Source organism: Lampetra planeri, chromosome 46 (assembly GCF_965212315.1).
Source record: "Lampetra planeri chromosome 46, kcLamPlan1.2.h2, whole genome shotgun sequence".
In the NCBI taxonomy this organism is placed as follows: domain Eukaryota; kingdom Metazoa; phylum Chordata; class Hyperoartia; order Petromyzontiformes; family Petromyzontidae; genus Lampetra; species Lampetra planeri.
Genome location: NC_136152.1, coordinates 7,756,072 through 7,783,461, shown reverse-complemented (window position 1 = coordinate 7,783,461; position 27,390 = coordinate 7,756,072). Strand labels below are relative to the sequence as shown.

At 56.0% G+C, this 27,390-nt stretch overlaps 1 protein-coding gene across 5 annotated transcripts in view; it reads left to right on the top strand.

Moving 5' to 3' along the window:
- LOC144733388 (uncharacterized) overlaps positions 1 to 25,790 on the top strand; it is a 33,163-nt gene extending 7,373 nt beyond the window's left edge. For 4 of the 5 annotated variants that reach the window (XM_078615287.1, XM_078615286.1, XM_078615285.1 and 1 more), the window contains 4 exons: positions 14,050 to 14,204; positions 17,447 to 17,618; positions 17,928 to 18,123; positions 18,417 to 25,790. In XM_078615287.1, the coding sequence (XP_078471413.1) occupies positions 14,050 to 14,204; positions 17,447 to 17,618; positions 17,928 to 18,123; positions 18,417 to 18,582 (689 nt within the window). In that variant the 3' untranslated portion in view covers positions 18,583 to 25,790. Of the gene's footprint in view, positions 1 to 14,049; positions 14,205 to 17,086; positions 17,199 to 17,446; positions 17,619 to 17,927; positions 18,124 to 18,416 lie in introns of all 5 variants that reach the window. The other variant, XR_013588350.1, reaches the window with a different exon arrangement.
- Positions 25,791 to 27,390: the final 1,600 nt, after the last annotated feature.

The following is a 27,390-nucleotide window of genomic DNA, read 5'->3' as shown; positions in this document are numbered from 1 at the left end:
GGTATGGGGGGGGGGTTGTAGGGTATGGGGGGGGGTTGCAGGGTATGGGGGGGTTGTAGGGTATGGGGGGGGGGTTGTAGGGTATGTGGGGGAGGTTGTAGGGTATGGGGGGGGTTGTAGGGTATTGGGGGGGGGTTGTAGGGTATGGGGGGGGTTGTTGGGTTTGGGGGGGGGGTGTAGGGTATGGGGGGGGTTGTAGGGTATGGGGGGGGTGTAGGGTATGGGGGGGGGTTGCAGGGTATGGGGGGGGGTGTAGGGTATGGGGGGGGTTGTAGGGTATGGGGGGGGGGTTGTAGGGTATGGGGGGTTGTAGGGTATGGGGGGGGGGTTGTGGGGTATGGGGGGGGTTGTTGGGTTTGGGGGGGGGTGTAGGGTATGGGGGGGGGTTGTAGGGTATGGGGAGGGGTGTAGGGTATGGGGGGGGGTTGCAGGGTATGGGGGGGGGTGTAGGGTATGGGGGGGGGGGTTGTAGGGTATGGGGGGGGGTTGTAGGGTATGGGGGGGTTTGTAGGGTATGGGGGGGGGGGTTGTGGGGTATGGGGGGGGGGTGTGGGGTATGGGGGGGGGGTGTAGGGTATGGGGGGGGGGGTGTAGGGTATGGGGGGGGGGGTTGTAGGGTATGGGGGGGGTTGTAGGGTATGGGGGGGGTTGTAGGGTATGGGAGGGGGGTTGTAGGGTATGGGGGGGTTGTAGGGTATGGGGGGGGTTGTAGGGTATGGGGGGGGTTGTAGGGTATGGGGGGGGGTGTAGGGTAAGGGGGGGGGGTTGCAGGGTATGGGGGGGGTTCGTAGGGTATGGGGGGGGTGTAGGGTATGGGGGGGGGGGGGTGCAGGGTATGGGGGGGGGTGTAGGGTATGGGGGGGGGTTGTAGGGTATGGGGGGGGTGTAGGGTATGGGGGGGGTTGCAGGGTATGGGGGGGGGGTGTAGGGTATGGGGGGGGTTGTAGGGTATGGGGGGGGGTTGTAGGGTATGGGGGGGTTGTAGGGTATGGGGGGGGGGTTGTGGGGTATGGGGGGGGGGTTGTTGGGTTTGGGGGGGGTGTAGGGTATGGGGGGGGTTGTAGGGTATGGGGAGGGTGTAGGGTATGGGGGGGTTGCAGGGTATGGGGGGGGGGGGGTGTAGGGTATGGGGGGGGGGTTGTAGGGTATGGGGGGGGGGTTGTAGGGTATGGGGGGGTTGTAGGGTATGGGGGGGGGTTGTGGGGTATGGGGGGGGGGTGTGGGGTATGGGGGGGGGGTGTAGGGTATGGGGGGGGGGGTGTAGGGTATGGGGGGGGGGGTTGTAGGGTATGGGGGGGGTTGTAGGGTATGGGGGGGGTTGTAGGGTATGGGAGGGGGGTTGTAGGGTATGGGGGGGTTGTAGGGTATGGGGGGGGTTGTAGGGTATGGGGGGGGTTGTAGGGTATGGGGGGGGGTGTAGGGTAAGGGGGGGGGGTTGCAGGGTATGGGGGGGGTTCGTAGGGTATGGGGGGGGGTGTAGGGTATGGGGGGGGGGGTGCAGGGTATGGGGGGGGTGTAGGGTATGGGGGGGGGGTGTAGGGTATGGGGGGGGGGTTGTAGGGTATGGGGGGGGTTGTACGGTATGGGGGGGTTGTAGGGTATGGGGGGGGGGTGTAGGGTATGGGGGGGGGTTGTAGGGTATTGGGGGGTGTAGGGTATGGGGGGGGTTGTAGGGTATGGGGGGGGGTTGTAGGGTATGGGGGGGGGGTTGTAGGGTATGGGGGGGTGTAGGGTATGGGGGCGGGGGTTGTAGGGTATGGGGGGGGGTTGTAGGGTATTGGGGGGTGTAGGGTATGGGGGGGGGGGTTGTAGGGTATGGGGGGGGTTGTAGGGTATGGGGGGGGGGTGTAGGGTATGGGGGGGGGTTGTAGGGTATGGGGGGGGTTGTAGGGTATGGGGGGGGGGGTTGTAGGGTATGGGGGGGGGGTGTAGGGTATGGGGGGGGGGTTGTAGGGTATGGGGGGGTTGTAGGGTATGGGGGGGTGTAGGGTATGGGGGGGGGGGTTGTAGGGTATGGGGGGGGGGTATAGGGTATGGGGGGGGGGTTGTAGGGTATGGGGGGGGTTGTAGGGTATGGGGGGGGAGTTGTAGGGTATGGGGGGGTTGTAGGGTATGGGGGGGGGTTGTTGGGTATGGGGGGGGGGGGTTGTAGGGTATGGGGGGGGTTGTAGGGTATGGGGGGGGGGTTGTAGGGTATGAGGGGGGTTGTAGGGTATGGGGGGGGGTTGCAGGGTATGGGGGGGGTTGTAGGGTATGGGGGGGGGTTGTAGGGTATGTGGGGGAGGTTGTAGGGTATGGGGGGGGTTGTAGGGTATTGGGGGGGGTTGTAGGGTATGGGGGGGGTTGTTGGGTTTGGGGGGGGTGTAGGGTATGGGGGGGGTTGTAGGGTATGGGGGGGGTGTAGGGTATGGGGGGGGGTTGCAGGGTATGGGGGGGGTGTAGGGTATGGGGGGGGTTGTAGGGTATGGGGGGGGGTTGTAGGGTATGGGGGGGTTGTAGGGTATGGGGGGGGGGTTGTGGGGTATGGGGGGGGTTGTTGGGTTTGGGGGGGTGTAGGGTATGGGGGGGGTTGTAGGGTATGGGGAGGGTGTAGGGTATGGGGGGGGTTGCAGGGTATGGGGGGGGGTGTAGGGTATGGGGGGGGGGGTTGTAGGGTATGGGGGGGGGTTGTAGGGTATGGGGGGGTTGTAGGGTATGGGGGGGGGGGTTGTGGGGTATGGGGGGGGGTGTGGGGTATGGGGGGGGGGGGTGTAGGGTATGGGGGGGGTTGTAGGGTATGGGGGGGGGGGTTGTAGGGTATGGGGGGGGCTGTAGGGTATGGGGGGGGCGGTTGTAGGATATGGGGGGGGGTTGTAGGGTATGGGGGGGGGGGTTGTAGGGTATGGGGGGGGTTGTTGGGTATGGGGGGGGTTGTAGGGTATGGGGGGGGGTTGTAGGGTATGGGGGGGGGTTGTAGGGTATGGGGGGGTTGTAGGGTATGGGGGGGGGGGGTTGTAGGGTATGGGGGGGGTTGTAGGGTATGGGGGGTGTTATAGGGTATGGGGGGGCGGTTGTAGGATATGGGGGGGGGGTTGTAGGGTATGGGGGGGGGTTGTAGGGTATGAGGGGGGTTGTTGGGTATGGGGGGGGTTGTAGGGTATGGGGGGTGGTTGTAGGGTATGGGGGGGGTTGTAGGGTATGGGGGGGGGTGTAGGGTATGGGGGGGTGGGGTGTAGGGTATGGGGGGGGCTGTAGGGTATGGGGGGGGCGGTTGTAGGATATGGGGGGGGGTTGTAGGGTATGGGGGGGGGGTTTGTAGGGTATGGGGGGGGTTGTTGGGTATGGGGGGGGGTTGTAGGGTATGGGGGGGGGGTTTAGGGTATGGGGGGGGTTGTAGGGTATGGGGGGGGGGGTTGTAGGGTATGGGGGGGGGGTTGTAGGGTATGGGGGGGTTGTAGGGTATGGGGGGGGGGTTGTAGGGTATGGGGGGGGTTGTAGGGTATGGGGGGTGTTATAGGGTATGGGGGGGGCGGTTGTAGGATATGGGGGGGGGGGGGTTGTAGGGTATGGGGGGCTTGTAGGGTATGAGGGGGGTTGTTGGGTATGGGGGGGGTTGTAGGGTATGGGGGGTGGTTGTAGGGTATGGGGGGGGTTGTAGGGTATGGGGAGGGGTGTAGGGTATGGGGTGGTGGGGTGTAGGGTATGGGGGGGGTTGTAGGGTATGGGGGGGGGGTTGTAGGGTATGAGGGGGTGGGGTGTAGGGTATGGGGGGGGTTGTGGGGTATGGGGGGGGGTTGTAGGGTATGGGGGGTGGGGTGTAGAGTTTGGGGGGGGGGGGTTGTAGGGTATGGGGGGGGGGTTGTAGGGTATGGGGGGGGGGTTGTAGGGTATGGGGGGGGGTTGTAGGGTATGGGGGGGGGTTGTAGGGTTTGGGGGGGGGTGTAGGGTATGGGGGGGTTGTAGGGTATGGGGGGGGGGGGTTGTAGGGTATGGGGGGGGGGGGTTGTAGGGTATGGGGGGGGTTGTAGGGTATGGGGGGGCGGTTGTAGGATATGGGGGGGGGGGTTGTAGGGTATGGGGGGGGGGTTGTAGGGTATGGGGGGGGTTGTTGGGTATGGGGGGGGGTTGTAGGGTATGGGGGGGGGGTTTAGGGTATGGGGGGGGTTGTAGGGTATGGAGGGAGGGTTGTAGGGTATGGGGGGGGGTTGTAGGGTATGGGGGGGTTGTAGGGTATGGGGGGGGTGGGGTGTAGGGTATGGGGGGGGGTTGTAGGGTATGGGGGGGGGGTTGTAGGGCATGGGGGGGGTTGTAGGGTATGGGGGGGGGTCGTAGGGTGTGGGGGGGGGGTTGTAGGGTATGGGGGTGTTGTAGGGTATGGGGGGGGGGGGGGTTGTAGGGTATGGGGGGGGGTGTAGGGTATGGGGGGGTTGTAGGGTATGGGGGGGGGGTTGTAGGGTATAGGGGGGGGTTGTAGGGTATGGGGGTGTTGTAGGGTATGGGGGGGGGTTGTAGGGTATGGGGGGGGTGTAGGGTATGGGGGGGTTGTAGGGTATGGGGGGTTATAGGGTATGGGCGGGGTTTGTAGGGTATGGATGGGAGGGGTTGTAGGGTAGGGGGGGTTGTAGGGTATGGGGGGGGGGTTGTAGGGTATGGGGGGGGGGTTGTAGGGTATGGGGGGGTGGGGTGTAGGGTATGGGGGGGGTTGTAGGGTATGGGGGGGTGGGGTGTAGGGTATGGGGGGGGTTGTAGGGTATGGGGGTGGGGGTTGTAGGGTATGGGGGGGGGTTGTAGGGTATGGGGGGGGTTGTAGGGTATGGGGGGGGGTTGTAGGATATGGGGGGGGTGTAGGGTATGGGGGGGGTTGTAGGGTTTGGGGGGGGTTGTAGGGTATGGGGGTGTTGTAGGGTATGGGGGGGGTTGTAGGGTATGGGGGGGGTTGTAGGGTATGAGGGGGGGGGGTTGTAGGGTATGGGGGGGGGGGGTTGTAGGGTTTGAGGGGGGGTGTAGGGTATGGGGGGGGGTTGTAGGGTATGGGGGGGGGGTTGTAGGGTATGAGGGGGGATTGTAGGGTATGGGGGGGGGGGTTGTAGGGTATGGGGAGGGGGTTGTAGGGTATGGGAGGGGGTTGTAGGGTATGGGGGGGGGGTTGTAGGGTATGGGGAGGGGTTGTAGGGTATGGGGGGGGGGGTTGTAGGGTATGGGGGGGGGGGTGTAGGGTATGGGGGGGTTGTAGGGTATGGGGGGTGTAGGGTATGGGGGGGGGTTGTAGGGTATGGGGGGGGGGTTGTAGGGTATGGGGGGGGGTTGTAGGGTATGGGGGGGGGGTGTAGGGTATGGGGGGGCGGTTGTAGGGTATGGGGGGGTTGTAGGGTATGGGGGGGGGTTGTAGGGTATGGGGGGGTTGTAGGGTATGGGGGGGGTTGTAGGGTATGGGGGGCGTTGTAGGGTATGGGGGGGGTTGTAGGGTATGGGGGGGGGTTGTAGGGTATGGGGGGGGTGTAGGGTATGGGGGGGGTTGTAGGGTATGGGGGGGGTGTAGGGTATGGGGGGGGGGGTTGTAGGGTATGGGGGGGGGGTGTAGGGTATGGGGGGGTGGGGTGTAGGGTATGGGGGGGGGTTGTAGGGTATGGGGGGGGGGGGTTGTAGGGTATGGGGAGGGGGTTGTAGGGTATGGGGGGGGTTGTAGGGTATGGGGGGGGGTTGTAGGGTATGGGGAGGGGTTGTAGGGTATGGGGGGGGGGGGTTGTAGGGTATGGGGGGGGGTTGTAGGGTATGGGGGGGGGTTGTAGGGTATGGGGGGCGGGGTTGTAGGGTATGGGGGGGGGGTGTAGGGTATGGGGGAGGAGGGTTGTAGGGTATGGGGGGGGGGTGTGTAGGGTATGGGGGGGGGGGTTGTAGGGTATGGGGGGGGGTGTAGGGTATGGGGGGGAGGGTTGTAGGGTATGGGGGGGGTTGTAGGGTATGGGGGGGGAGGGTTGTAGGGTATGGGGGGGTTGTAGGGTATGGGGGGGTTGTAGGGTATGGGGGTGTTGTAGGGTATGGGGGGGGGGTTGTAGGGTATGGGGGGGTTGTAGGGTATGGGGGGGGGTTGTAGGGTATGGGGGGGGGGAGGGTTGTAGGGTTTGGGGGGGTCGTAGGGTATGGGGGGGGTTGTAGGGTATGGGGGTGTTGTAGGGTATGGGGGGGGGTGTAGGGTATGGGGGGGCGGTTGTAGGGTATGGGGGGGTTGTAGGGTATGGGGAGGGTTGTAGGGTATGGGGGGGTTGTAGGGTATGGGGGGGGTTGTAGGGTATGGGGGGCGTTGTAGGGTATGGGGGGGGTTGTAGAGTATGGGGGGGGGGGTTGTAGGGTATGGGGGGGGTGTAGGGTATGGGGGGGGTTGTAGGGTATGGGGGGGGTGTAGGGTATGGGGGGGGGTTGTAGGGTATGGGGGGGGGTGTAGGGTATGGGGGGGGGGTTGTAGGGTATGGGGAGGGGTTGTAGGGTATGGGGGGGGGTGTGTAGGGTATGGGGGGGGGGTTGTAGGGTATGGGGGGGGGGTGTAGGGTATGGGGGGGAGGGTTGTAGGGTATGGGGGGGGTTGTAGGGTATGGGGGGGGAGGGTTGTAGGGTATGGGGGGGTTGTAGGGTATGGGGGGGTTGTAGGGTATGGGGGTGTTGTAGGGTATGGGGGGGGGGTTGTAGGGTATGGGGGGGTTGTAGGGTATGGGGGGGGGGTTGTAGGGTATGGGGGGGGGGAGGGTTGTAGGGTTTGGGGGGGGTCGTAGGGTATGGGGGGGTTGTAGGGTATGGGGGTGTTGTAGGGTATGGGGGGGGGTGTAGGGTATGGGGGGGGCGGTTGTAGGGTATGGGGGGGTTGTAGGGTATGGGGGGGGTTGTAGGGTATGGGGGGGTTGTAGGGTATGGGGGGGGTTGTAGGGTATGGGGGGCGTTGTAGGGTATGGGGGGGGTTGTAGAGTATGGGGGGGGGGGTTGTAGGGTATGGGGGGGGTGTAGGGTATGGGGGGGGTTGTAGGGTATGGGGGTGGTGTAGGGTATGGGGGGGGGTTGTAGGGTATGGGGGGGGTGTAGGGTATGGGGGGGGGGTTGTAGGGTATGGGGAGGGGTTGTAGGGTATGGGGGGGGGGGTTGTAGGGTATGGGGGGGGGTTGTAGGGTATGGGGGGGGGGTTGTAGGGTATGGGGGGGGGGTTGTAGGGTATGGGGGGGGGTGTAGGGTATGGGGGAGGAGGGTTGTAGGGTATGGGGGGGGTGTGTAGGGTATGGGGGGGGGGGGTTGTAGGGTATGGGGGGGGTGTAGGGTATGGGGGGGAGGGTTGTAGGGTATGGGGGGGGTTGTAGGGTAGGGGGGGGGGAGGGTTGTAGGGTATGGGGGGGTTGTAGGGTATGGGGGGGTTGTAGGGTATGGGGGTGTTGTAGGGTATGGGGGGGGGTTGTAGGGTATGGGGGGGGTTGTAGGGTATGGGGGGGGTTGTAGGGTATGGGAGGGGGGTTGTAGGGTATGGGGGGGGTTGTAGGGTATGGGGGGGGTTGTAGGGTATGGGGGGGGTTGTAGGGTATGGGGGGGGGTGTAGGGTAAGGGGGGGGGGGTTGCAGGGTATGGGGGGGGTTTGTAGGGTATGGGGGGGGTGTAGGGTATGGGGGGGGGGTGCAGGGTATGGGGGGGGTGTAGGGTATGGGGGGGGGGGTGTAGGGTATGGGGGGGGGGTTGTAGGGTATGGGGGGGGTTGTACGGTATGGGGGGGGTTGTAGGGTATGGGGGGGGGTGTAGGGTATGGGGGGGGTTGTAGGGTATTGGGGGGTGTAGGGTATGGGGGGGGTTGTAGGGTATGGAGGGGGGTTGTAGGGTATGGGGGGGGGTTGTAGGGTATGGGGGGGTGTAGGGTATGGGGTGGGGGTTGTAGGGTATGGGGGGGGGTTGTAGGGTATTGGGGGGTGTAGGGTATGGGGGGGGGTTGTAGGGTATGGGGGGGGGGTGTAGGGTATGGGGGGGGGGTGTAGGGTATGGGGAGGGGTTGTAGGGTATGGGGGGGTTGTAGGGTATGGGGGGGGGGGTTGTAGGGTATGGGGGGGGGGTCTAGGGTATGGGGGGGGGTTGTAGGGTATGGGGGGGTTGTAGGGTATGGGGGGGTGTAGGGTATGGGGTGGGGGGTTGTAGGGTATGGGGGGGGGTATAGGGTATGGGGGGGGGTTGTAGGGTATGGGGGGGGTTGTAGGGTATGGGGGGGAGTTGTAGGGTATGGGGGGGTTGTAGGGTATGGGGGGGGGTTGTTGGGTATGGGGGGGGGGTTGTAGGGTATGGGGGGGGGTTGTAGGGTATGGGGGGGGGGGTTGTAGGGTATGGGGGGGGTTGTAGGGTATGGGGGGGGGTTGCAGGGTATGGGGGGGTTGTAGGGTATGGGGGGGGGTTGTAGGGTATGTGGGGGAGGTTGTAGGGTATGGGGGGGGTTGTAGGGTATTGGGGGGGGTTGTAGGGTATGGGGGGGGTTGTTGGGTTTGGGGGGGGTGTAGGGTATGGGGGGGGTTGTAGGGTATGGGGGGGGGTGTAGGGTATGGGGGGGGGTTGCAGGGTATGGGGGGGGGTGTAGGGTATGGGGGGGGTTGTAGGGTATGGGTGGGGGGTTGTAGGGTATGGGGGGGTTGTAGGGTATGGGGGGGGGGTTGTGGGGTATGGGGGGGGTTGTTGGGTTTGGGGGGGGTGTAGGGTATGGGGGGGGTTGTAGGGTATGGGGAGGGTGTAGGGTATGGGGGGGGTTGCAGGGTATGGGGGGGGGTGTAGGGTATGGGGGGGGGGGTTGTAGGGTATGGGGGGGGGTTGTAGGGTATGGGGGGGTTGTAGGGTATGGGGGGGGGTTGTGGGGTATGGGGGGGGGTGTGGGGTATGGGGGGGGGTGTAGGGTATGGGGGGGGGGGTGTAGGGTATGGGGGGGGGGTTGTAGGGTATGGGGGGGGTTGTAGGGTATGGGGGGGGTTGTAGGGTATGGGAGGGGGGTTGTAGGGTATGGGGGGGTTGTAGGGTATGGGGGGGGTTGTAGGGTATGGGGGGGGTTGTAGGGTATGGGTGGGGGTGTAGGGTAAGGGGGGGGGTTGCAGGGTATGGGGGGGGTTCGTAGGGTATGGGGGGGGTGTAGGGTATGGGGGGGGGGTGCAGGGTATGGGGGGGGTGTAGGGTATGGGGGGGGTTGTAGGGTATGGGGGGGGTGTAGGGTATGGGGGGGGTTGCAGGGTATGGGGGGGGGGTGTAGGGTATGGGGGGGGTTGTAGGGTATGGGGGGGGGGTTGCAGGGTATGGGGGGGTTCGTAGGGTATGGGGGGGGTGTAGGGTATGGGGGGGGGGGTGCAGGGTATGGGGGGGGTGTAGGGTATGGGGGGGGGTGTAGGGTATGGGGGGGGGGTTGTAGGGTATGGGGGGGGGTTGTACGGTATGGGGGGGTTGTAGGGTATGGGGGGGGGTGTAGGGTATGGGGGGGGGTTGTAGGGTATTGGGGGGTGTAGGGTATGGGGGGGGTTGTAGGGTATGGGGGGGGGTTGTAGGGTATGGGGGGGGGTTGTAGGGTATGGGGGGGTGTAGGGTATGGGGGGGGGGTTGTAGGGTATGGGGGGGGGTTGTAGGGTATTGGGGGGTGTAGGGTATGGGGGGGGGGTTGTAGGGTATGGGGGGGGTTGTAGGGTATGGGGGGGGGGTGTAGGGTATGGGGGGGGGTTGTAGGGTATGGGGGGGGTTGTAGGGTATGGGGGGGGGGTTGTAGGGTATGGGGGGGGTGTAGGGTATGGGGGGGGGGTTGTAGGGTATGGGGGGGTTGTAGGGTATGGGGGGGTGTAGGGTATGGGGGGGGGGGGTTGTAGGGTATGGGGGGGGGTATAGGGTATGGGGGGGGGTTGTAGGGTATGGGGGGGAGTTGTAGGGTATGGGGGGGTTGTAGGGTATGGGGGGGGGTTGTTGGGTATGGGGGGGGGGTTGTAGGGTATGGGGGGGGTTGTAGGGTATGGGGGGGGGGGGTTGTAGGGTATGGGGGGGGTTGTAGGGTATGGGGGGGGGTTGCAGGGTATGGGGGGGTTGTAGGGTATGGGGGGGGGTTGTAGGGTATGTGGGGGAGGTTGTAGGGTATGGGGGGGGTTGTAGGGTATTGGGGGGGGTTGTAGGGTATGGGGGGGGGTTGTTGGGTTTGGGGGGGGTGTAGGGTATGGGGGGGGTTGTAGGGTATGGGGGGGGTGTAGGGTATGGGGGGGGTTGCAGGGTATGGGGGGGGTGTAGGGTATGGGGGGGTTGTAGGGTATGGGGGGGGGGTTGTAGGCTATGGGGGGGTTGTAGGGTATGGGGGGGGGGGGTTGTGGGGTATGGGGGGGGGTTGTTGGGTTTGGGGGGGTGTAGGGTATGGGGGGGGTTGTAGGGTATGGGGAGGGTGTAGGGTATGGGGGGGGTTGCAGGGTATGGGGGGGGGTGTAGGGTATGGGGGGGGGTTGTAGGGTATGGGGGGGGGTTGTAGGGTATGGGGGGGTTGTAGGGTATGGGGGGGGGGGTTGTGGGGTATGGGGGGGGGGTGTGGGGTATGGGGGGGGGGTGTAGGGTATGGGGGGGGTTGTAGGGTATGGGGGGGGGGTTGTAGGGTATGGGGGGGGCTGTAGGGTATGGGGGGGCGGTTGTAGGATATGGGGGGGGTTGTAGGGTATGGGGGGGGGGGTTGTAGGGTATGGGGGGGGTTGTTGGGTATGGGGGGGGTTGTAGGGTATGGGGGGGGTTGTAGGGTATGGGGGGGGTTGTAGGGTATGGGGGGGGGGTTGTAGGGTATGGGGGGGTTGTAGGGTATGGGGGGGGGGGGTTGTAGGGTATGGGGGGGGTTGTAGGGTATGGGGGGTGTTATAGGGTATGGGGGGGCGGTTGTAGGATATGGGGGGGGGGTTGTAGGGTATGGGGGGGTTGTAGGGTATGAGGGGGGTTGTTGGGTATGGGGGGGGTTGTAGGGTATGGGGGGTGGTTGTAGGGTATGGGGGGGGTTGTAGGGTATGGGGGGGGTGTAGGGTATGGGGGGGTGGGGTGTAGGGTATGGGGGGGGCTGTAGGGTATGGGGGGGGCGGTTGTAGGATATGGGGGGGGTTGTAGGGTATGGGGGGGGGTTTGTAGGGTATGGGGGGGGTTGTTGGGTATGGGGGGGGTTGTAGGGTATGGGGGGGGGGGTTTAGGGTATGGGGGGGGTTGTAGGGTATGGGGGGGGGGGGGTTGTAGGGTATGGGGGGGGGTTGTAGGGTATGGGGGGGTTGTAGGGTATGGGGGGGGGGTTGTAGGGTATGGGGGGGGTTGTAGGGTATGGGGGGGGGCGGTTGTAGGATATGGGGGGGGGGGGTTGTAGGGTATGGGGGGCTTGTAGGGTATGAGGGGGGTTGTTGGGTATGGGGGGGGGTTGTAGGGTATGGGGGGTGGTTGTAGGGTATGGGGGGGGTTGTAGGGTATGGGGAGGGGTGTAGGGTATGGGGTTGTGGGGTGTAGGGTATGGGGGGGGTTGTAGGGTATGGGGGGGGGGTTGTAGGGTATGAGGGGGTGGGGTGTAGGGTATGGGGGGGGTTGTGGGGTATGGGGGGGGGTTGTAGGGTATGGGGGGTGGGGTGTAGGGTTTGGGGGGGGGGGTTGTAGGGTATGGGGGGGGGGGTTGTAGGGTATGGGGGGGGGGGTTGTAGGGTATGGGGGGGGGGTTGTAGGGTATGGGGGGGGGTTGTAGGGTATGGGGGGGGTGTAGGGTATGGGGGGGTTGTAGGGTATGGGGGGGGGGTTGTAGGGTATGGGGGGGGGGGTTGTAGGGTATGGGGGGGGTTGTAGGGTATGGGGGGGCGGTTGTAGGATATGGGGGGGGGTTGTAGGGTATGGGGGGGGGTTGTAGGGTATGGGGGGGGTTGTTGGGTATGGGGGGGGTTGTAGGGTATGGGGGGGGGTTTAGGGTATGGGGGGGGTTGTAGGGTATGGAGGGAGGGTTGTAGGGTATGGGGGGGGGGTTGTAGGGTATGGGGGGGTTGTAGGGTATGGGGGGGTGGGGTGTAGGGTATGGGGGGGGTTGTAGGGTATGGGGGGTGGGTTGTAGGGCATGGGGGGGGGTTGTAGGGTATGGGGGGGGGGTCGTAGGGTGTGGGGGGGGGGTTGTAGGGTATGGGGGTGTTGTAGGGTATGGGGGGGGGGGGTTGTAGGGTATGGGGGGGGTGTAGGGTATGGGGGGGTTGTAGGGTATGGGGGGGTTGTAGGGTATGGGGGTGTTGTAGGGTATGGGGGGGGGGTTGTAGGGTATGGGGGGGGTGTAGGGTATGGGGGGGGTTGTAGGGTATGGGGGGTTATAGGGTATGGGCGGGGTTTGTAGGGTATGGATGGGAGGGGTTGTAGGGTAGGGGGGGTTGTAGGGTATGGGGGGGGGTTGTAGGGTATGGGGGGGGGTTGTAGGGTATGGGGGGGGTGGGGGTGTAGGGTATGGGGGGGGTTGTAGGGTATGGGGGGGTGGGGTGTAGGGTATGGGGGGGGTTGTAGGGTATGGGGGTGGGGGTTGTAGGGTATGGGGGGGGTTGTAGGGTATGGGGGGGGGTTGTAGGGTATGGGGGGGGGTTGTAGGATATGGGGGGGGTGTAGGGTATGGGGGGGGTTGTAGGGTTTGGGGGGGGGTTGTAGGGTATGGGGGTGTTGTAGGGTATGGGGGGGGTTGTAGGGTATGGGGGGGGTTGTAGGGTATGGGGGGGGGGATTGTAGGGTATGGGGGGGGGTGTAGGGTATGGGGGGGTTGTAGGGTATGGGGGGGGGTGTAGAGTATGGGGGGGGGGTTGTAGGGTATGGGGGGGGTTGTAGGGTATGGGGGGGTTGTAGGGTATGGGGGGGGTTGTAGGGTATGGGGGGGGTTATAGGGTATGGGGGGGTTTGTAGGGTATGGATGGGAGGGGTTGTAGGGTAGGGGGGGTTGTAGGGTAGGGGGGGGTTGTAGGGTAGGGGGGGTTGTAGGGTATGGGCGGGGGGGGCACTAACTTGTTCCCACTTTCATGCTTGAATCGACCGACACGGTAATGCAGAGTGCGTGGAGAAAGATACAAAGGAAACGGAGCAAATGATATGACACCACAAATCACATCCTGAGGTAAAGAAGCGTTGATAAAAGAGACGTAGCACTGAAGATTTGGTGCCTCACCTGGTATACAGGAGGTCGTGGGTTAGATCCCAACCCTGACGCCTGATGGTATATTTGGAGTTTGCATGTTCTCTCTGTTGGTCGCGTGGATTTTTCTCCGGGTCCTCCGGTTTTTCCGTCGACATTTAGAAACATGCATTTAGTGTACAGTATTTGGCTGCAATAAATTTCCACGTGAAAAGCCACTTCGTTCAGCTATCATTTGTGATAGCCATGTAGCTTCTGAAAAATATATAGCTCAATGAGCCTTATCTGGTAAAATAAAAAATAGTTTATGGTTTTATGGAACGCACAGACCTCTGGAACATGATTTGGTAATAAAAGAATGAGAAATCGGTTACCGCAAAAAAACGGTTGGCAATGTCACAGCGAACAGTGTGAAAGCAGAAAACGGATGTTGATGATGAATTCCAGATCGGAGAGCTCCTCTCAAACTGTCACCTTACTCTGTACCTATCCACTGGGGCCGAATTGGACTACCGTAGTACTGACACTGCATGCACAACAAACACGCCATCTGACGCCACGGCGCGGCTCCGCACGTGTGCATTGCGCCCAGCTCGTCTGCATTGAGCGAACTTATAACAACCACTAAACATAGAGTATAGCGAAAGAATCGGCATGAATAACTAGTGCGACGGTGTCTAATTAATTCGTTACGAGATGGAGTTTTTGACAAAGCGCGGCGTTGTTGAGTCCTTGTAGCCGTGTGTGTGTTTTGATGAAGTGGGAACAAGGGGCAGTGGGTGAGATGAAAACGTCCTTCGTGGGATACCGCACAGGAAAGCGAAGCGATCAGTCTCTCTTCGTGTGGACGCCTGTGACGGGGTGCCAACCGATGTAATCTCCACGGAGCGTGGAGAGTGTTTCTTCGTTGGGACGAGGCGTCTAACGGGCGTCTCATTCTGCCTCCCGCGTAGTATTCGTGGAGTGCGACTGGGCGCAGGAGATCTATGTGAAGGACGACGTGCAAGCGGTGGAGGGAGACGACGTCACTCTGCCTTGCTCCTTTCCGATCGGCAAAGGGAACGTCACCGTCAAGTGGTCGCAGCTCATCGAAATTAAGTTGGTTCTGGTAAGTTTTTTCAGCGAATTACCAAATTGGATTGTTTCATTTAAAAACATCACAGTTTGTCCAGGCTATTGATGTTTCCACCCAGTCTGCTCCTATTTTCCCTCTCATCCTTGGTCTCGCCCCCCTTTCCATCTTCTGCTGATGCTGCCTCTGTCTAGTCACGTGTCATTGATCTCCTCGCCTGTTGACCAGAATCTGTATTACTTGCCTCTGCATCTCACCAACTATCAAGTGAAACGAATTTTCTTTTTTTTAGCTCCCTCAACATTCATTGCAAGAAAACACTTTCCTTGCTTGGCCCTGTCTGAATTCCATCGAGAGCAGGAAAGTCAGCTCCGCAATTGCTGCTCACCACTTGTTTCACTTGGATCGTCAGAGGTTGTTACAGCATTCTGTAGCCCTTTGTCTTTACCCAACACGTTTTACAGAGTTTTCGAAAATGGGAACCAATATTTGTATTGCATGGGGTGGTGAGAGATAGGGGAAAGGCAGCTTCCATTCAACAGTTGGTATCCAATTTGCTATACAGCAGCAGTTACCGTTTGCCACTATGTGAGGGTGACATCACCACAGTGCTTGTGCCAGGCTGGGTGCACTCTGAGACCATGTGAATTGTTGAAGGCTCGCTGCTAGCACGAGGTCACGGGACAGACCTAGTTGCCATGGTTGTACTGAAATGACTGCCAGATGCACCACCTACTGTACCAGCTTGCTGCATTTTAGCCACCCCACGCTCCACTCATCGTTGTGAGCATCGCTCCTCTGCCCTCCGCTGTTGTCGGAGGGTGACTGCCTCCAAATGCCCAGTAGCTTCCTTCATGAGTCTCTTCCATAGAGGCCGATCTGGACACCGGTGGTACCGGTCATCGTCAATTCCACTCTGCGCCACAGGCTGCCGTATCGCGTCCGCCTTGTTTCTATGAGCGTACAGGGACATCTGCCCGGCATGGGATCGCATCACATTCAATGAGAGCCCGGGCTGTTTATGGTTAGTGGCACAAAGGGTCTCCCGTTAACTCCGTCTGTAAGGCAGTAACATGATGTTAGGCATTTCAGGTCAGATGTCTTAGCGTTACCAGGATGAGGCTTTTGGTCGGGGCAGCGTTCATTTCGGTGGTACAGAGCAGTGCTTCACAACCAGCGTGCCGGCGCGGCAAAGTGCCACCAGGTGTGCCGCGGTATTTTCAAATTGATCAACGGACACACAGGCATTGAAATAATCAACAAAGACACAAACATCAACGTAAAACAATTAAATAGACAGACACATGGACGTTGATATGAGCACTGTAGACAGACATGGAAATCCAAGTAAAGCCATGAAATAGATGATCACACTGCCATCTTAACAATTACCAATTTAACACCGACAAAGATCCCCCATATAGCCTTCAACTGTAGTGGCAAGTGCTGTTAGTGAGCACCTATGAAGGCCAGCACGGCACACGTGCCCTGACCGACACACAAGACACGCAAATCCCCCCTCTTAGTTAATTGGCTGCGCCAGGTACCCTCAAACCCAAACCTCACGCGTCCGCGGTTCTCAATGAGTCACCGCGACGAGGCTCGGAGAACACGTGGCGATCGAGGAGGAGGGAGCGACACGTGACGCAATTGTGGAAATTCCACATTTACACAATGGCACCAAGTCCATCCGTAGCGGCGTATCACTTGAGAAAGGGACGTGCGCGCACACACATCATCCATGACCAATCCACTGCTGGATGGAGTTGCCGCAGCGATTTTTTGTGTGTGTTTGGTGTGCTGCGAAGATTGAGCAGGTTTATGCCGTGGAATTAATAAGGTTGAGAGGACTTGGTAACGAGGACGACCACCTCCCCCTCCTAATCTGTCTTTGGTAGTTTACACCCGAGAGTCGTGGCTGTGGGTGCCGCCAGGCCAAACACAAGTAATTAGGTTCAGTACTTAAGTAAATATAGATTTTTGTAGGCATTGATGGTACCCACAGACGGACTCGGACTGGCAAATTCCCGGTGGGGCTTGTCCATTCTGAGGGACGGTGGGCCGGTCTGTGTGGGGAAATTGCAAATGTGATATTTTATGACCACTGATGTATACGTTTCATTGCTTATTTACGCTCTCGGTTGGCATTAAGGCCCCATATTCGGCAGCCCCAAATATTCTTCCTAATCGGACCATTTGTTTTTTGTGTCCAATAAGTTCGCATGGAAATTTGGGCCACTGTGTTTACAAATACCTGACCCGAATTCTAGTCCCAGTCCATCACTGCCCACAGAGTTCCCACCTCCACCTCCCCGTCAGAGATGGTGTGGCTTAAATCTCTGCACAGGGAAAGGGAGAGCAATGGGGGACTGGCACCATTGATAAGAGGGCGTGCAGGAGACAACGGGATGGCTTGTGGATTTTTTTACTTCCACAGGGAGAGTGGAGCACAAAAACCCGTTGTCCGTTGTTGTAAGCAAGGCAGATCGGGCTGAAGGGGGGTGTTCCGGCGCAGTGGCAGAGTGGCGGGGAGCACCGCCCACTTGTAAAGCCTGTTCTCCTATAACGCGGCGGTAGTTGCGTTCCTGAAGAACACCGCTTTACATAAACATCGCGTTATCATAAATAAAATGTGATATAGGGTAAAGCAGTCTGCGATAACACGTGAGATGCGTACACAGGTCGAACAAAGACTGAGGTGTGTAGGTAGCATCTAGAAGCATCCAGCGGCATCCCACTGCCTTGTCTGATGCTACGCCGAGGCCGCCGTACGACCGCTTATTCCTACTCGCGCGATGTATTTCCGTTCACGCCAATGCGTTATGTCCAATTTGCATCGGCATTATGAAATGTGCGTTCCCTAATACATTTATGGCGTTTTATCCAATTCGCGTTATGAAAACACGACATCAATATAGGAGAACAGACTGTAGAGGCACCAGAGGTGGAAGATCTCGAGAAACGTTCCTCTTCTTGGCTGCTCGCACCCCGAGAAAGATGCCGAAGAGTCGTGGCTGTGGAGGCTGCCGTGTGAGCTCTAAACATAACAAAAGGCTCAACCAAGGAATAAACTTTTAATCAATAACTTTGTATATTTATTCACACATGTAAAACAGATTGGAGGGCCTTTGACATTGTAATTTGAACAAGTGGCCCGTTGCAAGTGCGAGTTCGCGAAAGAAATGTTCACAACTTTGTTGTACCTTGAAATGCCACGCCACTCCAAACGAGACGGCGGATCTCGGGTGCGTGAATGCTGGCGGTTCTTCTCGTTTCAGATTGACGACTCGACTGCAAGGAATTCCTCAACCCTGGGAGACGTGGAGAAAGGCAACTGCTCCCACACAATCTTCAACGCCTCCAGGAGCCACGGCCCCATGACTTTCCAAGCCGAGATAACAATAGATTGGAAGAAGCATACGAAGATTGTCACTCTGCATGTGGCTGCAGGTGAATGAGCAGAGGTTGGAAGCGCCACGATGGCTCTTTGCAGTCACTTGTGATGCATTTCATGACCCACGAGGCTCTTGAAACAGAATGCCACTTTGTCATTGTTTTTTTTCTGCCATCTCGGCCCCTGGGCCACCAGTCCTGCAGCAGGAGAGCTCTCTCCCTGCGGCCAGCGAAGACGCGTTTATCTCGCAGTCTAATCCTGGCTACACGTGCAGCCGCGTTGAGTTGCTGGTTGCACCACTGCTGCTGCTACTGCTGCTTGTGAGTGGATGTCGGTGCTTGATGCCGTCTGTCGTGTCTCCACAGCCCCGCGGTCGCACACAGACGCTGGTGGTGGCAAGGACACCCCTGGAGGGGAGAACTCGCCCACATCATGGACCAGCTCGCCGACATTGACCATCGTGGCAGGAGTCGTCATATTTTCCTCAATTTGTATTGCCATTGCCATTGCCATATGTGTGAAGAAACGTTGCTCGTCTGGGACATCCCTCCACTCACCCAGGTGTGCCCCCTCTAGCCACGCACTAGCAAGAGGAGTTGGGGAAGCGATTTAACGTAAATGTGGTTCAGAGGGTGCTTGGAAGACAGGTTCAGAGTGATCATGTCCGAGGCACCTTTGAGATCACAGGTTCAGTCCCTAGGAATGGGTGTCTCTTTGAGGATTCATAATGGCCATGCTGGAGATATTGAGCAAATGCCGGATACAATCCGAGGTTCAATCCCCATTAAGTATTGTCACCCCTGTGCCGTGGGCAGGCGCCGCGCAGTTTGTAAACCCTCGTTTGTGTCCCACAGGGCTGACGGGGGTGAAGCTGCACGTGGGGACGCAGAGAATATCGAGATGTTACCGGTGACGAACGGAGTGGCAAATGCTCATCTGGCCGTGGAGACGTCTCCCCTTGAGCGAGTCGGCTTGCTGGCCAATATGAGTTCGCTGGTCACGAGACCGATTCAACACTGACCAATGAGGAGCGAGGGCAGACTTTAATGGCACCGCTGTGGCAAGATGTGTGAACAACCTTGCCCTGTTATATTTGGAGTTTGAATTTTCTTCCCATGGTTGCGTGGGTTTTTCTCCGGGTCGTCCGGTTTCTCACTTCACATTTAGAAACATGCGTTTAAGAGCATTTGGCTGCGATACATTTCCACGTGATAAGTCACTTTGTTGAGAAGTAATTTGTGGCCAAGTCACTACAGCAGTCCCTCGGTTAACAGTGACAGTGGTTTACCGTTTTTCAGTTCACGTTTCGCCTCCCATAGGACCCCGTGGTTTCGACGAACGTTAACATTGTGACTAACGGTACGTTTACGTTGGGCACGCGGGCACCAAGTTTGGCCAATCCGAGCGCTCGTAAGTGGGGCTGAGCCATACCCTCAGCCAATCAGCGACGCTCACCTATGGCTTTGTTTGCATTGCGTTTTCTGTTTTGGCAGTGGAAACAGCTCTTGCAGACTCGGTGATTTTTACTTTTTTTTTTACTCATAAGTGATTGCAGTGACCCCTAAAGTGAATTCGCCAAAGGAAAAGAGGAGTAGGAAAGTTAAAAAGCTTTAAAACAAAGTAGGAAATTATTAAGGTCAACTTCCAATCAGCTTGGAATAGATTAATGCTTTGAACATGTAAGTCCTATATTTGATTAAATTGTTTTGTTTAACAGTCGTTTTCGAGTAACGGATTAAACACGTTAACCCAGGGACTACTGTATAGCGCAGTGGCCTTACCTGGAAAAAATGAAATAGTTTAGTTTGAAGTTCATTTTCAATTAACATTTAGTAATAATTTGCAGATGTTAAATTATTATCGGTAGCAATGCAGCAGTAACATTTCGCAACAGTCACGGTCGTGACATTTGTTTTCACTGTTTTATAAAGGGACATCCTTCCAGAACTCGTCTTCTTCACTGGAATAAACTTCCCCACTACATTAAGCAGTCCCCATCCTTCACCTCCTCGTATTCCTCTCTCAAAGCTCACCTCTTTTGTATTGCCCCATCCACTTCCCACCCCTCGCCCCTCCACTCCTTCCCATCCCTCCCCTGCCCTTTTGTGACCCCCACGTGACCCTCTGTTGTGGTCACTCTTTGCTTGGCCCTAGCACGCCCTTGCCATCTAAATCACTTTATTCTGTTACCGCCTTGAACAAAGCCGCTCTGTAAATATAATATAAGATAACCAGGTGATGTGCGGGTTTACCTCGATATACGGGTTTCGTTCTTGAAAACATGAACGTTAGGTGAAAATTCTACAGCATATTGAAGCGTATTCTCCCATAATGTCCCATCATTACATAGCCAAAGATGCGTTCCTAAGAAAAGATGTTCTAACCCAAAACCTAAAATAACGCCACTAAGATATTTTCATGAATAAATATGAAAAATAATAGCGAAGCGCCTTGGGTGAAGGCGCTCGATAAATATAAAACTAGATTAGACAGGTAACACTGCACGCTGTAGTTCGCTCACCAGTAACTGCGGTGAATGTCGTGTGAGGGGGAGAGGGTTGGAGGGTTGACTGGGAGGGTGAGGGAGGGCCAGGAGGAGCGGACGAACCGTGGTGGAACGCACAGCAGCAGCAGTGTGAACGACGACATGGCCTGTAAACAACGCGGCGGCCAGCCAAACGGCCTGGAACCGCATTCACTTTGGTATTTAGCATTGTTTTCTTCCAACAAAAAAATATATTGTGCAATTAACGTATATCGGGGTGCACCTGGCAAAAAAATGTGAAAGAGGGGAGCCGGTTACATGAAGGTTGAGCCACTGAACTTTCGTGGAAACTGTCCTTGAAGGCAGCGTGAAGCTCTCGCGCCATCCCTCAACATCCTCTTGTTGAGTCAGTACGCTGCCACACTTCGCTGCCTGCTAACGCGTGTTCAATAGGAAAGTCTTTCATTTCTTGCTCTAAGTACTTATTGTGAGTGGCACCTTTTAAAGTTGTAGCTCAAATCACTTTATAATTTGTCAAGTAAGCTTGTGATATAGAATTCTATTGTTTGCCCGCACTTTTTGCCACTTTTCTTTAAACCCTCAACGTGTGGAGCTTTAATGCCTTGCTTTGCAATGCTGCCATGTTACATGTTGAAATTACGAACTTTCCTCCAGAGTTCACAGCATTACGTCGTCGCTACAATACTAACATTTGCGTGTTCACGTCGACCCTGCCACATCGCGGGGGTTAGGGGCGCAGGCCCCCCGCAATCTGGAAAAACAGCATTAAATGTTTAGGTCCCCTTCGTGAGCAAAGCGAGCACCTCCAGCCGGGGGGTTGGGGGGGGCTGTGCACATATATTTTATGCATTTAAGTTACTAAACTTTTTGGGTGTCGTCTGCGGCTTTCGCAAAATTCCCAAAAAATACCCATTTACTTTCTTATGCCGACCCCACGATAAATCGAAACCGCGATGGGGAAAGTCGCGATGCAGAAGGGTCGACTGTATATCCTTTATTTAAATTCGTGAAATAGTTGTCCACGTGACCGTTTAATTTATTTGGCTCTCGGGTAGTTGGAGAGTCTTAGGACACATTTGGTCGGGTCATTATGTGCCCTAACCAAAAGATAAATTATTAACTGATACATGCAGTCTACATATCAACAAAAATGTCACTTAACTTTTTTATCTGTCGGGTACTTTTTAGCGGTGGAAGTAGTGACGGTTCAAAAGCAATAGCGTTTGTCATGAACAAGTGAGGAATCCGAATTTAAATTGGAAACAGACTGAAACAGAATGTATTCTGTCCTGGGGTGTACGGGGAGCGTCGTGAAGACGTTCACTCACGGGAATTTCGAATTGCAGGGCTTTAAATGTGAAATTAACAAACTGGACAGACACGGTTGGTATGCCAAGTATTGAGTATTTTGTGATACGTTGTACAATCGTTTGTTTACTTGAAGCACACCCTCGTGAAGCGATTGTCAAATGCCTAGACTATTTATACGGTCACTGTTTTCTCGGTGAAGTGCTTTCGAGCAGAATTTTTTGTAAACAAAAATATTTGGTCTGCGATGCAATCTTTCGAACACGGCCAAATCGCCTGAGGCGGTTTGTTCCATTAGTGGCGATTCCCGCTTCGGCACTAAGGTATTTACATAAAAAAGACCACGCAATGTGGAGCATCCGCCAATATTTAAATATGAGGCCAGTATTTATCCTCGAAAGCCTTAACCGACTGTGCACTGTAATGTTTGGCCGATTCCCGGAAAAGTCTCGTGCCGCCTTCCGCTCGCGACGGCGTTTAATGTGCAACTTGAATTTCTCGACAGTCTGCGCCTCGATAACGCGGTAGTTGCATTCCTGAAGATCGCCGCGTTATTATAATTGACGCGTATTCAAAGGGAATTGAGGGGTTAAGGGGAATTAGGTTCCGAAAACGCCAATATCACTGCCATATTTTAATAATAATTTGTGATATTGCTGTTGATTTGTACGTGTTCTTTTTAAATTACTTTGTTTTAGTTCAATAGTATAATTCATTCATTTAAACATGAAAATTAGTGAAAAATGTATGTTACAATGTTCGTCGCTAAGCAATAGTAAAGGTAGCCATGGAGGAGGGTGAAGATAGGAGACGATTAACGGTGTGAAGAGACTCGCTTAAAAGCTTTTAATGGTAACATTTTTTTAACTAAAACATTTTTAACCAGAAGAAATTATTCAATGTAATGCCACAAGAAGAAGCTAAGATTGCTTCTTGAGGCGAGTGGTGGAGTGGAAGGAGGAGGAGTGGTGTGCGATGCTACGCTGAGGCCGTCGTACCACTGCTTATCCCACTATCCAATGGGCACCCGCGTTATGAAAACAGAAATGTGTTCCCTAATGCATTCATCGCGTTGCAGCCAATTCGCGTGATGCAAAACTACGCTGCTGTGGCAGAACGGACTGCAATTTGAAGCAACCACGAGACAAACGTGACACAAACGTGAGCACGTTTGGTGCGGGGCCCCAACCGCGAACAAACAAACCGGATTCGCGAGTTGACTGCCCAATCAATCAAACTTGATTTCTACAGCTCTATGCGTGCAAAAACACGCAATACATCGTGCTTTACAGGCATGAACAAAACAAGTGAAATTGTCGACTTGCCCAAGGCCAAGTCCACGTCCCACCAGGGCCGGATTAAGATGTTGTAAGCCCCTGGGCTACATGGACTGTGAGGCCCCCAGTAATATTTTCAAAAGTTTGAAAGCAAAGTTAAAGAAAAATAGAATTTATTTTTACAAGGCTAAGAACAAATAAAATAATAACTTTTCACTAAATTTGTGGAGGCCCCTGGGCTTGCAGCCCCCAAAGCCCCGTGCCTTGATCCGTCCCTGCGTCCCACGGCCCTCCTGGCCACTCGGGCAGTTGACTCGGACGAAAGGAAGCGGTGTGAGAGGGGCTGGCGTTTCCTCCCCTTCCTCGGCAATGCCCTTTGTGAGATTGCACCGCCGCCACCTGATGCAGTGTTAACGGGAAACAGCCTGGAACTTGACCACCACAACGACTCTTCCTCGTCGGCGGCCTTCGTACGGCTGATGTTGATGTCGAGCAACGACTCCAATGTCACATTCAGGTGGTCAACGATGACTGTTACAATCAATGTTTGTGCGATGCTCTTCATCTTTTATTTATTGTCGCTTGGTGTACGCATGTATGTGTATGCATGTTAAACTTGTTTCTCACCGTACGGGGGACGCACAACAAACTAAACATGAAGGGAAGTTCTGCAGAAATGAGTTTTCAATCGAGATGTAAAAGTGCATCGCTCTCGTGGGTTCCTCATATCAGACGGAACAGCGTTCCAGACGGCTGCAAAAGTGCGTCCCTCTCACTCGGGATAGCACTGCTCACGCACAGGTGGGAATCCCACATCCTTCGTGGGAACCACTTGACCAAAACCAACATGGTTTTCATGTTATACTCCAATAAGGATGATGATGATGTGTGTCATAGAATGTGTAATACATCATCATCCTTGCGCCTCTGATTAGCACGGTTGGCTACGTACGGTGTGAAAGAAGTTCAACATACCCACGTAATGCTTTTACATGACAGCTTTTTCGTTGTATCGTTGTGTCGATACATTGCAAGTCAATTCATTTTCTACACGAGCGTGCGAGGCGTGCGTGGTCACGCGTCTTGGGCGTCGTTATCAGTGCCGGATTATCCTCGAAACAAAAGTATCATGTGTTACGGGCCCTGCGCTTTCAAGGGCCCAGCACTAAATGCTTTCAAGCTGTCAATTCCGGTTCAGTAATTCTGCACTTGCTCTTACTGCCTTCAACTTTGTATGGACTGGGCGTTTAAGGTTAGAGATTTGAACCTTATGGCGGGTACCCCGGGCACCATAGCACCCCGGCTCTTGCACAATGTCCGTAATGCAGTAATTTTTAGTCTTATGATGGTCGGCGATGCGGCAGTTGACTCATCTCGACGAGCTGTACACGATGCACCCTTGGGAAAAAATAGTGTCCCAGAAATAAATATTTAATTGCCTCGGCCATTTAGTATTATTTGGTACCCCGGGGTTCCGCCATAGGGATCAGTTGCCGTATTATCTGGCTGTATAGCAAATAAAAAAATACAATTACTTTACTATGCAAGTAAAAAATTGTGCTTTAATTTTTAAGTGTTTTTATATTTCGGGCCCCAGTCTAACATCATCATGCTACAGGCCCCGCGCTAGCTTCATCCGGCACTGGTCGTGAGTGCAATTTGCTTCGTTTGCGCGATTCGCTCCAAAGGGTCCACGAAGGTGCCGGCTTCGTGGAAAAAAAAGTCGAGGGGCGCCACGGTGGCTCGGAGATGTTGACTCCCTCGCCTGGTGTGCAGGTGGCCGTCGGTTAGATCCCAGCACTGATGCCTGTATGCTGTATTTGGAGTTTGCGTGGTCTCTCTCCCCGTGGTCGCGTGGATTTGACTCCGGGTCTTCCGGTTTTTCCCTCCACATTTAGAATCGACGTAACGCGTTTAAGAGTATTTGGCCGCTATACTGCGATATATTTCCACACAAATCACTTCGTTGGGCTATCATCTGTGGCCAGGTCACTTCTGAAAAGAGCTACTCTAGCTCAGTGGGCCTTAGCTGGTAACATAAAAATTAGTTTAGTTTGTAGTGGGGCCCAGTCTATCCCAACACGGAGACGTGGATAGCAATTTACATTCTCAAGTGAGTGATTAATGCGATTGTAGCGGTCGCCTTGATGGTACCGTGACCAACGTGGGCATTGACAGCGGTGGTTAAAGTGGGGCGGTGTGTGCAGGTGCCGGCCAGAGGAAACAAGTCTGAAATGAATTGTAGAAATGTTACACTGCTAAACAACTGCCATTGACACCTGGCCATCTTTTAAGGGAGATTGAAGTGATTGCGCGTCTAAAACTATATATATATTTTAACGAGATTAACATTTTCGTACAGATGATTATGGCCAATGTTAGTTGTTTGGCATCGTTTTTATATAGCAGTCAACTCGTGCAGTCAATTATGCTCTCCATACCTTTTGTGTTCACCGACATTCCCAACCAGCCATGGCGACTGCGAGATGCCTGTCGAGACCAAACAGCCTGCGGGCTCGTGGCAGCTATTGTCGTCTGCAGCTGCAGCAGCAGCATCAGGCAGGGCCCACAGAGCCGTGAGGTTGCCAAGCTGCAGAGCTGTCGGCGTGCAGACGGTGCAGCTGCACTGGGGATGGATGGGGGGGGGGACAACCAGGCTATGGCACTTGCCAATCATCCAAGATGTTGACACTAAAGTTACATGTTCACCTTGTGCAGTGTTCCCGATTTTGAACAAAAGTTATTGTAACTGCAATCTGTAAGATTGTCTGTGTCCCGGGTGCTGCACCACAAAAGCCCGATGTGGTCGCCACTGCTGTACACCGATAACGTTTGAATGTTTTTATTTTAAATTATTATTTTTTACAATTGAAGAAAAACTACAGGGGTGATAATGGCCACTTTGTCGACTGTTGTACCATGGTGACCAATCACGTGCAGCTCACACAACCACATTCTTACAAATAAACTCACAGGGCTGTCACGTATAATAATAATAAAGTATTGGGTGGAGAAGGGGCAATGCCAGAATTGTTTGATGTTTTCGGTTACGAGGCAGAGACTGAAAATGTTGAGGAGTGTGTGGTTTTCATTTGTTTTGACAGCAGGCAAAAAATAAAAATCCAGATGGCTGCAAACGAGTGACCGGGATCCTGTTTTGTGTGTCGTGTCCTGTGTGTCGTGTCCTGTGTGTCGTGTCCTGTGTGTCGTGTGTGTCGTGTCCTGTGTGTCGTGTGTGTCGTGTCCTGTGTGTCGTGTGTGTCATGTCCTGTGTGTCGTGTGTGTCATGTCCTGTGTGTCGTGTCCTGTGTGTCGTGTGTGTTGTGTCCTGTGTGTCGTGTGTGTCGTGTCCTGTGTGTCCTGTGTGTCATGTCTTGTGTGTCCTGTGTGTCGTGTCCTGTGTGTCGTGTGTGTCGTGTCCTGTGTGTCGTGTGTGTCGTGTCCTGTGTGTCCTGTGTGTCATGTCCTGTGTGTCGTGTGTCATGTCCTGTGTGTCGTGTCCTGTGTGTCCTGTGTCGTGTGTGTCGTGTCGTGTGTATCGTGTCCTGTATGTCGTGTGTGTCGTGTCCTGTGTGTCCTGTGTCGTGTGTGTCGTGTCCTGTGTGTCCTGTGTCGTGTGTGTCGTGTGTGTGTCGTGTCCTGTGTGTCGTGTCCTGTGTCGTGTGTGTCGTGTCCTGTGTGTCGTGTGTGTCGTGTCCTGTGTGTCCTTTGTGTCGTGTCCTGTGTGTCGTGTGTGTTGTGTGTGTCGTGTCCTGTGTGTCGTGTGTGTCGTGTCCTGTGTGTCGTGTCCTGTGTCGTGTGTGTCGTGTGTGTCGTGTCGTGTGTGTCGTTTTGACAGCAGGCAAAAAATAAAAATCCAGATGGCTGCAAACGAGTGACCGGGATCCTGTTTTGTGTGTCGTGTCCTGTGTGTCGTGTCCTGTGTGTCGTGTGTGTCGTGTCCTGTGTGTCCTGTGTGTCGTGTCCTGTGTGTCGTGTGTGTCGTGTCCTGTGTGTCGTGTCCTGTGTGTCGTGTGTGTCGTGTCCTGTGTGTCGTGTGTGTCGTGTCCTGTGTGTCGTGTCCTGTGTGTCGTGTGTGTCGTGTCCTGTGTGTCGTGTGTGTCGTGTCCTGTGTGTCCTGTGTGTCGTGTCCTGTGTGTCGTGTCCTGTGTGTCGTGTGTGTCGTGTCCTGTGTGTCGTGTGTGTCGTGTCCTGTGTGTCGTGTCCTGTGTGACGTGTGTGTCGTGTCCTGTGTGTCGTGTCCTGTGTGTCCTGTGTGTCGTGTCCTGTGTGTCGTGTGTGTCGTGTCCTGTGTGTCCTGTGTGTCGTGTCCTGTGTGTCGTGTCGTGTGTGTCGTGTCCTGTGTGTCGTGTGTGTCGTGTCCTGTGTGTCGTGTGTCGTGTCCTGTGTGTCGTGTGTGCCTCTGATTAGCACGGTTGGCTACGTACGGTGTGAAAGAAGTTCAACATACCCACGTAATGCTTTTACATGACAGCTTTTTCGTTGTATCGTTGTGTCGATACATTGCAAGTCAATTCATTTTCTACACGAGCGTGCGAGGCGTGCGTGGTCACGCGTCTTGGGCGTCGTTATCAGTGCCGGATTATCCTCGAAACAAAAGTATCATGTGTTACGGGCCCTGCGCTTTCAAGGGCCCAGCACTAAATGCTTTCAAGCTGTCAATTCCGGTTCAGTAATTCTGCACTTGCTCTTACTATAGTACTATACTGCCTTCAACTTTGTATGGACTGGGCGTTT